This window comes from Nanorana parkeri, unplaced genomic scaffold (genome assembly GCF_000935625.1).
Source record: "Nanorana parkeri isolate BGI_ZX_2015 unplaced genomic scaffold, ASM93562v1 scaffold69, whole genome shotgun sequence".
NCBI classification, from domain to species: Eukaryota; Metazoa; Chordata; class Amphibia; order Anura; family Dicroglossidae; genus Nanorana; species Nanorana parkeri.
Window position 1 is genome coordinate 1,169,730 of NW_017306337.1, and position 12,681 is coordinate 1,182,410.

Sequence of the window (12,681 nt, forward strand, 5' to 3'; positions counted from 1 at the left end):
GCTGCAGGTATATACTGTATGCAGTGTTTGAATATGCTGCTGCAGATGTGAGTGCCTTGTTCCTGCATGGTGTTACAGGTTTGCAGTACTTTCTCTTGGAGGATCAGCTCAGTTTGCATTGATCCTGTTTGGATATTCACATTTGTACGCAGCGTTTCTGCATGGGATTGCAGGTTTGTATGCAGTGCTTCTGTTTGACAGGTCAAGCTAATATGCTGTAATATTTCCAAATAGGAGTATGTTAGTTTTTGGATCCTAGCCTGCAATTTCAGGGCATGGTTACAATTTGAACTGCTAATATTGCAATTAAAGCAAGCTGTGAAGGCTAGGGTAATGTGGGATATGGCAGATCTGCAGACGATTATTACACAGTCTAACCATGTGCTATTTCTTTTTTTTTTTTCAAGCATTGCTCGAGGTTAAGCATAATTTTATCAAGGGGTGCAGCAGATGTGCGCAGTCACAGGGAATGATTTTGTTAAGTGCTACCGAATTTTATCTGATGTGATGTAAGATTCTTCCTTACATAGTTACATAGTTACATAGTATTTGAGGTTGAATAAAGACATTAATCCATCAAGTCCAACCTTACAATGTGGAACATGTTTTCCTTTACACAGAAGTGGGGTTATGTTATAGGAACTGTGTATACTGTGTGTGAACTGTAGATGGGACCGTTCCTATGATGCTTACCAGTTGAATAATGAAACATGCATTTCACATATATATTTGCAGAATATTTAAACCATACAACTGAGTTTGATGTTTTGGGGCAAATTGTAATATAACTGATGGCTAGCATGCAGAACTGTCTCCTTTTTTGTATATTTTACAGTATTATAAGGATACACTTCGCATTAAACAGATACAATATAAAGAAAATAAGGTGCCATTTTTGTTCTTTTTTTAAAAACGGCACAAATTAAGCTACTAGACTGCCTGCTTAACCATCACAAACTACAGTGAGTACCCAGGGCACTGGCAGTATTATTTTTATCCTTCCTACAGTACTTGGCACTGTCACTTCCTGTCACATAGGACTCTGTGGCTATGTAAGAGCTTTGAGAGCAGCTGGTCAATTAATGGCTGCAGGCATAAGCGTGACGACCTGACTGCGATGATTATTATTGAAGGTCTCTGTCACTAAAATGCTGTCATCGTACCATTCCTCTAGTTTGCACTTGATACGCGGTCTTTAAACGACATCTTCTGCCGTGATGCAGGAGTGGATATTTTACATGTAGATTCTGGTGCAGTTGATGGGTAATGCGCATGAGCAATGGACTCCTTTTTTTTTCTATAATTTTTGAAGGTGCAGATCAAGTTCTGCAACTCTAAATATTGTCCATGCTGCCCATAGCCCCCCTTTTGCAGCTGCCTTTAGTTCCCGTGTACATATTCATGCAGCTTGTAACAAATGATACCAATGTTTGCATCTGCAGGCCTCATGTTATTGGTATAGTCATTCATATAGCCTCAACAATTTACTGGTCCAGTTTTGGTCGCCGGTACTGAGAAGGGATGTCCTTGAACTGGAGAGAGTCCAGCGGAGGGCAACAAAACTAATTAGGGGAATGGAGGACCAGAGCTATGAGACAAGGCTTCTGACCTTAAACATGTTTACGCTGAATTAAAGAGATTAAGGGGGGATATGATTTCCATGTACAAGATGTTCACAGCATTAAGTCCATTACAAAGACTAGAGGCCACCACCTAAAGTTGGTGGAGAAAAAATTCCAGCACAATGGGCGAAGAGGGTTCTTTACAGTAAGAGCGGTTAAGGTCTGGAACTCACTGCCATCGGCAGTGATTTCAGCCAAGAGTGTAGATTTGTTCAAGAAACGTTTGGACAATTTCTTGAGGGACCGTAAGATCCAGGGATACCAGTATCCCTAAGAATGAGATGATGCGTGGACCTATATGGGTTGGACTTGATGAACGTATGTCTTTATTCAACCCCAAATACTATGTAACTATGCAACATACTATACATTCTCGTCAGTCTGGCCCTCAAGGAGCTTACAATCCAAGGTCCCTACCTCACATGCATACATACACAGATACATACTAGGGCTTATCCAGACAGGAGGCAGTTAACCTACCAGCATGTCTATGGAGGCTTGGAGGAAACCCATGCAAGCACAGGGAGAACATGCAAACTCCATGCAGATGGTGTCCTGACCAGTGTAAGAATCGGGGATCCTAAGTGCTGCAAAACAGAAGTGCTAATCACTAAGCCACTGTGCTCAGAGCTCCCACTGAGATGCATAGTCCATCCAAAAAGATTTTGATTTTGCATTGCTTAAGCAGCAGAAAGTGACGAAGTTGTGATTTAGCAACCTGTTCTGCTCATAGGTGGCATATTTACAAATGTACTTCCTAATCTTTGAACAAGTCTTCCAGTTCATGTTTTTATGAAACTAAATTATATGGAGTGTACTCATTTTACGTTCTGTTCTGCCCCTGATTGGCATAAACTGTTTGCTAGTTGCATATACTGCTGCTAAACTTAGCAACACCTTCTCTAGCAAGCCTTCCAAAACACTCACACTAATTTATTTGAGAGATATGTATTCATTGTCATTACAGTGTTGACCCTTTTCTCTATGATCCTTGTGTTTTCATGCATCTGCCTCTAGGTTATTGATTCACAGGTCTCTGCTTGTGTTCTGTAAATACTGCTAGTAAAAAGCTGGAGTCTAGATGGTAAAGGTGGAATGCCATAGATAAAACACAGATAGATCTGTTAGAAGCGCCATTTGATCTGTAGAATAGGAGACGGTTATATTTGCTTTTTTATCTACTTTAGATCACATATATTAGCAACATGTTTACCAGCTTATTAGCGCTGAGAATCCGAGAAGCCACTGTAATGATCCATGAAAGATTATTTTGCAATGATTTTTATTACACACACTATATCTATATATATAAATAGATATAGATATAGATATATATATATAGTGTGAAAAGAAAATTCTTATTTGAGTATATGTAGAAAGAATGAATGTACTCAGATGCCGCTGAACATCTAGGTGTGCATTCAGCCATAGGAAAGCATTATATGCTTCCTGGTGCATTTAGCAATGAGCTCCAAATACATCGAGACGCATGTATTTTAAATCCCGTGTGTACGGGGTCTTATATGTTGTTGCAACTTACTATAGTGGGAACATGACATTACATGTCATGTAACGTTGAAACCTCCTAGGTATGGTATTGATCATACAACAATTTCTGGAACACACAGCCAATGCATGTTACATTATGATTTCCTTCCTAGTCATGGTGATGTGTACTGACTGATCTGGCATTTTCTTTCCTTTTTAACACGTCATTTTGTTGATGGTGTGTTTGGCGGAGATAGCTGCGGGGAGAGTTTGCGGTTTTGTCAGGCGATGCGGTGACAGGATAATAGGAATGTGTGTGCAGTGACATCAGCCAGTCCCTGATAATTGTGTAGCAGGACTGCTTCCATCTGCAGGCTTCTATGAAAAGAATGGGTCTTTCCGAGCAGCCCTTGAGGTAGAGCTCAATGTTTTCTCACAATACTGGTGATTTGTGTTCTGCTTCGCCGTCCTGATGCATATGTGATGCCATAATCAGGAGAAGGAGTTCTGTGCACTGCCAAAGAATACTCCTGATTATTTCCCCTCTTTCAAAGACATGTGAGTTTATATGCCGTAACAAGCAGCCGCTGCCGGATGGATGCTCATTTTCAAAGCGCCGTCTTCCTAGGCTCTCTGGAAGGGTCTGATATTCTTCTCAGTACCGCTGATCAGGTGGTTGTCAGCACAACAATTCTTTGAGAAAGTAGTAGCTGGCAGCATCGGGATTTGTGTCTCAAGGGTTGAAACCGTTACAAAAGGCCTCTAAGGGTCCAGATAGGAAGTGGCAGATAAAAACAAAATAATGCTGTATTTCATCATCACTGTTACAATGGCAATGCTTTCCCTTGATGCAATTACTTTCCTTCATTGTGTAAATTGGATGAAGAGGTGTCTGGTTAATCCAGGGCAAATCCCAGGAGCCAGGTTGCCAATGCTCCTGAAAAATTACAGCCAGCGCCTAACTTTTGAGGCTTTCTCTAGTTTTTGTCAATGGACCTGGGCCTTTAAAAATCTGCTGGCTCCTGGATTGAACAGACTGGCTCCTGAATTCCATATGAATGTGTCCACCCCTGGCGGTAATCCCAGAGGGGAGGACGGACAGGCTGCACACATTATACAAGTGATTGCGGCGATCACTTGTAAACGAACAAGTGGCTTCCCCACACTACATTTAGTGCTGCCTTCCCAAAGCAAGACTAAATGTAGAAAGCGCAACTTACCGCCCGGGGTCGGGGGATTCCAACCCGCTGCCGCCCCTCTGCTTGAAGGTTGAAGATCCAGATTCTCCGCCAAAACCTGTAAAAGGCCAGCAGCTTCCAACTAGGCAGGACAGGCAAAAAAGAAGAAAATGGAAAAAGATGAAGAGGAAAGTTCTGAAGAGGAAGACTGTCCTGCCAAAATGGGCAAGGAAAAAACCCTCCCAGAAATGTGTGAAGTGCTACCAGTTTGTGTATTGTCTCCAGTGTGTATTTAATTGCCAGACCCCACCCCCCTCCTATGCCTCACTGCCTGCCACATACCTTGGATTATCCAGATGTCTGTCCATATAAGAAATCCATCTAGTATCTGTATCTGTTCCAGTGTCTTCTATATCCTGTCAAATAAAAACTTTCTGTAGAAAGAAGAAGAAGAAAAAAAAAAAAGTCCTTGCTCGTTGCTGCTCTGTCACCATCTCCTGCAACAGTGCTGCCATCTAGGGGAACCAAGGCACATTACCCCTTTAGGCTGGGTTCCCACCTAGGCGGTTTTCCGCGCTTTCGTACTCGTGGAAAACCGCTCAAGCAGGGAAATGCAATTATTTTCAATGTGTATGGTTCCCATCTGTGCGGTTTTCCGCGAGTACGAACGCGCGGGAAACCGCCCTACGCCCAAAGAAGTACACGTACTTCTTTGGGGCGTTTTGGTCGGGCGGTTCCATTGGGATACAGCCAAGTATCCCTCGGAATATCGCGGTAAAAAAAACGCGCGGAAAACGCGCATATTCAATCCGCCCAGGTGGGAACCCAGCCTAAGAGATCCCTGCACGCTGTGTGTTCTTCTGCGGCAGCCGAAATAGAAAAAATAGTCCCAAATCTCCTGCTGTCAGTTGAGCAGGGGGTCCAGGGACAGACTTAAGAAAAAAATTGCTGTAGTGGGCGCCTGGCACTGGGAGCTGCTGCTGTACAGGAGAGCCAGCTCTACCTCGCTCCCCTTATGGAGCCCGTGCCGCCCTTCTACTCCCTGCCGCCCCGAGGCCTGGCCTCGGTGGCCTTGTGGGGAATCCGGCCCTGACTGTGTAAAAGACATTGCAATCCTGCATGAATCACTGACTTTTTATCCGACATGCAATCTGTGTAATAAACTCAATAAACACATATTAGGTGAGATCAGTGTAGAACAGGGGTAGGCAAACTCTGGCCCTCCAGCTGTTGTGGAACTACAAATCCCATGAGACATTGCAAGATTCCCAAAGCCACAGGCATGACTCCCAGAGACAGATGCATGATGGCAGGTGTAGTTGCACCAGAGCTGGAGGGCTGGAGTTTGCTCACCCCTGGTGTAGTATAATATCTCTTTTATAATTACAATATTGATTCTGAAGCCAGACGGAAATATAGTCCAGCTTCAGCCAAAACAAGTTCTTCTAAAGTTTACATAGAGTGGAGAAAGGCTGCTTGCTCTGTCGAGTGTTTATTGCTGTCCGGGCATTGCATTGTAATAGGTTGTTACTTGTCCCTGTATATGGAACTAAGATTGCTGACCCAATAAATTAGGGATGCACCGATACCGATACGAGCATCGGTATCGGCGGCGATACTGAGTATTTGCATGAGTACTCATACTCGTGCAAAATTATTAAAAAATGTAATAATAATATAAAGACAGTTATACAGAATTCTGTATATCTGTGCCACACTATACAGTGTTCTGGAGTCTGGACATGTGCTCATCTATTTTCCCCACAAGGGGAATACAAGCCTTAGTTAGCAATAGCATGATCTAAAGTATCGGTACCTGTACTCGGTCTTAAAAAAGTGGTATCGGTGCATCCCTACAATAAATACATCATTTATATTGTTCCCAGAGTTGGGCTTTAAAACTAATCAATACAAATTTGATATATTTAAGGTTTAAATATATTAAATTTGTATTGATTAGTTTAAACATTAATAACATATTTAGAAAATAAAGGTTAAAAATAAAAAACAGCAATGTCTTTTTTTAAGAAAAATGTCAAGATTTGTAAAAATTAACCCTTGCAGTTGGGCTACCCTCATGCTGCAAGGGTTAACTGCTCGTTTTTGTCTAGAGGCGGAAATATAAATATGCTCACCCGATCCTCAGTCTCACCTGTCTGCTAGACCAGTCCCCGCAGCCTCTTCTCCCCCAGGTTTAGGCAGTCTATTGGCATGTGATGTCATCATGTCTAATATAGACGCGAGGACGCCGAGGGACATTCCACAGGCGAACTGGACGGGGAGAGAGGTGAGCGGTAATTGCCGGTGGACTGAGGATCAGGTGAGTATATGTCCTTTATTTTTGCCCGTAGACCAAAACAAGCAGTTAACTCTTGCAGTGTAGGGGTAGGCCCACTGCAAGGGTTAATTTGGAAAAACAGCTGAAGTTCTTCTTGAATGTTTTGTTGGATTCGATATACAACTGACTAGAGCTTAAATCCTATATTTCACTGCAGTGCGATGCAGCTTTAACGCACACGGTGTCGGAGGGATATTTGTTTGTTATATTGTCACCACACTATACTGACAGTATACTAACACTAACTTTTGCAGATTGCACTGGACCAGAACGCAGGCACTAATGTGCCACACGTTCAGGTGCCGGCGATCACACCGAATGGGGCGTAGCTGCGGTGCCATTGAGTTCAATGCACCGCCACGCGTCCTCCCGCCCCAGAACAAAGTAAGGCGGCCGGGTTGCGTTCCAGTGCATTCCAAAGGGTGGAACGCACTCTTGATGGTGTGACTGGGCCCTCAAAGGCTAACTCCACTTTCATGTCCCTCGGCATCCTCACGCCGCTTAAAGACCAGGGTGTTAAACCCCCGTCCTGTCCAGGCCCTTTTTCAGTATTCAGCGCTGCGGTACTTAGACTGACATTTATTCCGTCATGCAGCGCTGTACTGAAATAAATTTTATACCATTTTTTGGGGACAGATAGAGCTTTCTTTTGGTGGTATTTAAGCGCCACTGTGAGTTTTATTTTTACTATATTAAAGAAAAATGACCGAAAATAAAAAACTTTCCCCTGTATTAAATTTTAAAACATTTATTATTACCCAATTTTTTGGTTAAATATAGAAGGCGGGGTCACGTCGGCTAAAAAGACACCAAACATGTCAAGCCTAAAAATTGCGCGCGCCTGTGAAACCTCAAAAAACGATAATACCCAAAATTGGCCATAGGCGACGCTTTAAAAGCTTTTACCGCTCATCAGGTTAGTGTTATCAGTGATTGATGGCCCTAGAATTATTGCTCTCACTCCGACATTTGCGGTGATATGTAAAATGTGTTACGCAATTGTCATTTTCGCGCGCTGGCACATCTGATGCATATTTACACTTACAGGTGAAACTCGAATAATTAGAATATCGTGCAAAGTTCATTTATTTCACTAATGCAACTTAAAAGGTGAAACTAATATATGAGATAGACTCATTACATGCAAAGCAAGATAGTTCAAGCCGTGATTTGTCATAATTGTGATGATTATGGCTTACAGCTCATGAAAACCCCAAGAACCCCAAATCCACAACCTCAAAAAAGTAGATTACATGCAATCAATAAAACAAGGATTGTACATAGAACAATATCGGACCTCTGAAAAGTACAAGCATGCATATGTACTCAGTACTTGGTTTGGGCCCCTTTTGCAGCACTTACTGCAATTACTTTTGCACGATATTCTAATTATTCGAGTTTCACCTGTATATGTGCGTAAACATGGGGGACTTTAAAATTTTGGGGTTTTTAAAAAAAAACTTTTTTTATATGTGACTTTTTTACGCTTAATGTTATTGCTGTCACACAGGGGGATAAAAATCCCCCTATATAATAGCAAAGGCACACTGACAGGTCCTCTTTATGGAGACATTAGGGGTCTCTAAGACCCCTAATGTCACCTGGGGACCCCCAAAGAAGCTGATGAAGCAGAGATCTGCTTCATCAGCTTCTTCTCTCTGGCTAAAGCAGCCGGAGAAATGACAGCTGAATGCAGATGTAATACATAATTTCCGCATTCAGGCATCGGAGGGAGATCAGCAAGGATGAAGATGCTGCCCTCTCTCCCATCTTCCTTCTGACACCCTCCCGAGCCGGTCACGGGCCGCAGATGGGGCAGCAGATCCCGGGATTGAAGGTGAGGGTGCAGGAAGAGGAGCGGCGGCAGCAGGACAGCGGCACTAGAGGGGGGGGGGGGCGCAGGCAGCACAGAGCCGCGGATCGCTTGTATGTGAAACAGCCGGTAACGGTGCCTGTGTGCGCACTAGGGGGGCATGCGAGAAGAAAAATAAAGCCGTCTATTTATGGCAACCCGCCAATGGGAGTTTGCCGTCCGTCCGTTTTTTTGCAACGGGCAGGCGGCAAGCAGTTAGAAGAAAAAAAATCTTTAAAAAATGAATATAGCAGATATAATTGTTGCACAGCCATTCTGTAATTTAATGTTATTAGAAAATTACCTTTCCATCTAAAATTGTAGCTGCTGTCATGTTCTAAATCTGTCACAAAAAATAAATTCAATATGGTGACTTGGAGGCGTTCCGTATACAGTTGGTGTAGGTTGTGCCCCCAGAAATGTCACTTCCTGCTTCTGTGATTGGCTTACTGATTTTCCCAGAAGTCTACACTAAGATGCAAGTATATATTTTCATCCCTTGCAATAGGAATTTTATTTTCTGCGAGATGCTCCCCAAAGGTTAATTACTACTAAAGGGATGCCGACACTGCACCTTTCCCTATTACAACACAGGCAGCCCACCAGCTGATTTTAATGAACCCAGACCCTCCCATTCAGGAATCAGTTTGGATAGGACATGCTGCAACAAACAGCCTTTTCTTCGGAACAGAAACAGGTAGGAAACTGCAACTAGGTTGGTTAAAATCCTTGTAATGTACACAGTTCACCTAGAGAGGATTGATTGTTTTCTTATCAAAAGTGGTACTGTTAGTCTGCTTAGGCTGAATAACAACAGTGTTCTTACTTTGTGGCATATCCTCTGATTCATTTATTTAGTAGGGATGCTATATTATTATTATACAGGATTTATATAGATATGTAGGGGGAATCTGCAGTATTGTATATAAAATAGAGTAATGAACATATGCAATAGCAAGTAAGTTAAAAAAAAAAGGAAAGTCAAACTGGAAATTATGTTCAGGAACATTTACAATAATAACTTCAAGGTATAGTCAGTGAACGCACAGTGGTCCATGGGGAATATGCCCCCTAGTTATGTCATAATGGTCAGTAAATTTCTGGAGCAGATCATTAAAAGCAGGGGAAAGCAACACAATCCCATTATTTATGGAGCATTACTTGTCAGTTTCGGAGTGCTGAAATCCAGAAAATTCACAAATTTTCTGTACGAAAAAGAATTATTTGATTGGTTGCAGTGTCTATCTGTGTGTCACAGTTGGTCCTGTTTTAAACTAGGTAATTCGTTCTGACGCAGTATTTATTACCCATATTTATTTAGGGTTGGCATATGATCCTATGTCTAACAGATTACACTTCATCATTTATATTTGTCCTAATCCCAGTGGGGATTATAATCTAATGTAACTGAAACAGCCACACATTCTATGTAGGGTTACTTTTTCAAGTGGACCTTCAGCCCACTGAATAACTGTGCCCCCCTCTAAAGTTAAAAGGCATTTTTTTATAATTTAAAAAAAAATCAAATCTCTGGCATTGCTCCCCCTACATTCCTGGTTAGATGAGTATGGCATGTCCTGCTCCAGCAGCTTCCTAGAATATCCCCTTCGTATACCCCAAGAGGCTGCAGGAGCAGGGACACACAGTGGCCGGTGGGTGGAAATGACCTACACCGTTGGGGGCCCAGCTGTCTGAACCTGGAAGTTGCAGCTGGCTTCCGATGACTGAGGAGGACCAAGATGGTGGCACAGAACCTTGGCTGTGCAGCGGATCGCAGCAGTACAATGCTGGATGCACTGGGCAGGTGAGTATGTCGATTGAGGGAAACCCTGCAAAAAAAAACATCATTCACACTTCAGGAAGCACCGCACAGTACAGATGCATCAGGGTGGTAGGATTCCAAACATACAGAGGTCAGGCCGGCACATGGCACAGAAATGTCACCCTCTTCCAACATGACCCTAGAGTTGCTACCTTTTGGTCAATGGAAAAACTGACCTGGAGGGGGGAAACTGAGCAATGAAAGTATGCTTAACTAATGTGAACATGACTCTGTGTAGTTAAACTTGTGTGATTTAGTGAAAATGATAAACAGATCTGGGCATTCATTACACTATGATAACCAACATTTCTTCTTCCATCTGGGAAATTCTCCTTTTGCAAAAGTACACATTTTGTTATTGTTATTATATTTTAATAATATATTCTTTATTATTGGATTTATAAAGTCATGGTTAGGTTGCTGGAACTGATAATATGAGCAGGTCAAAGGACAAGTTTGATTTGCACACAGGCACTACTCAAAATACATTATAACCATATTGCTACAATGCATTTATGAATGAAGCCTGCAATTTACCAAAAGCCACTGGGAGAGCAGGCACGACTAACCGTAAGGCATCATCTCTCTGTGTTCATTACAGTCATGTAGAAATCTGATGTCTGATCCTAGTGTGTTAGTATGTGGACTGGTTGTGTTGGAAGCTTTCCTGGCAATACCTATTATTATCTGCTGATTATGAAAGATTAAGTCAGCACTTCATGTACAGCTCAGTGTCAGACATACACTGTCCAGTATCCATGCATACCTCTGAACTCTTTCCTCCTCAATTGTCCCTCTGCTTGGACCGATATATAGATCTCTATAGTAAATGTAATGCTTAAACAGTATTTCCATACACTATGTTGGCTGTAAAAGTGACTGTTCCTAGTGCGAGGATTGTATACAGATAGCAGTAAAAGCCTGGCATGGGTTCTAACTCTTCTTTGCTCTAACCTAAAAACAGACTGTTTTGTACTTCTACTTTAAGAAGCCAGAAAAACATAAATCCACTCTTTTATTTTCTCTTGTGTTACTTTAGCTGTTGTTATAATCTCTTTTCATTGCATTTCATAACTGTTGCTTACGTTTCTTAATCTCCTCCCGTCCTTTGGTGAATGATGCTTTTATACATACGTTGAGAGTGGAAATTTACCACTAGTCCATTCTCTTTAGCCCTTTGTGGGTAATAAGCTTTCTAAAAGCACATTAAGCTGGTTTGCAGTTTCCTATCACACTCCATCTTCATTTTACAGTTCAAGTATTCCAGGCACATGTTTCTTTGTTTAGAAAATGTGCTGAATATATTAGGTTAGCCATAGACAGGACAATTCTTCATCTAATCCGACAAAGATTCTTGTAAACAAATGAAATGTTGACCATCGTTAAAATTGTGACGACAATCACTGTTTGAAATGAAAGGTTTTATTGCAAATCTTTATATCGGATTACACACAGATGTCACAGTGACGCCACAAACCATAACCAAAGAGTGATGACATCTCTTATTAACAATGGTCATAAATCAGACCTTTACCCCCTTTCACGAAAAATCACACCAGCATGCAGCTCTGCATTCTGATATGAAATCATGTTACATTTATTAGTTAAACAAACATGTTTTTCCATTTACTAACAAATACCGTTTATCCACTTCCTGGTCTCCTTTGGCACATGATGTAATGTGCCGAAGCGTTGCATCCTGGGAAGGTTACATCAGCAGAGCATTGTTGGGAAATCTTATGCCTAATCACTTGAGATCTCAGGGAAAGGCATTTTCCTCCCCTGAGATGATATGCATGGTCACATATCCTAGTTACATGTGCCAATGTTCCAGGAAGCAAGGTGAGCTCTAGTAATCTGCCCTTAGTAAAAATGACCACTGTGAGAAGATTGGGGAAGAAAAGAGAAATAAGGGATGCAAAGAATACAAAGCCGGCAATTATCTAGAAGTATGTGTTTGTAGATTGTCATTACTAAACATTTCTAAAGGTGTCTTTCTTGTTATTTTAAAGATATGGATAACGTTCCTCTTTAAGTGGATGATTTTCCTCATGTTGGAAAATTAGTTTGTTCAATTTTTGCCAGTTTATTAAGTCTGCCGCGATATATGTTTCTTTTTTTATAAAAACAACCCACTGTCCTAAACATTTGTTCAAAAATGTACCCTTGCAGTGGGGCTACCCCAGTAATGCAAGGGCTAAGTGCTTGTTTTGTCTTGGGGGCTGTTTTACTCATCTGATCCTCAGTCCTGTGGCAGTCAGGACTCGCCTCTCTCTCTCCCTCCGCACCAGTTATGAATTGTCCCTCAGCATCCTCACGTCTAATGCAAGTCAATGGACCAGCATAAGACGTGATAACATCAACAGTCCTTAGACCGCTGG

The 12,681-nt window shown here is 41.9% G+C and overlaps 1 protein-coding gene across 1 annotated transcript in view; it reads left to right on the top strand.

Moving 5' to 3' along the window:
• Nucleotides 1-98: 98 nt before the first annotated feature.
• Nucleotides 99-12,681, top strand: part of FAM131A (family with sequence similarity 131 member A) — a 71,672-nt gene continuing 59,089 nt past the window's right edge. Inside the window, exon 1 of the mRNA XM_018576513.1 lies at nt 99-173. Coding sequence (XP_018432015.1) covers nt 162-173 — 12 coding nt within the window. The 5' untranslated portion in view covers nt 99-161. The remainder of the gene's footprint in view (nt 174-12,681) is intronic.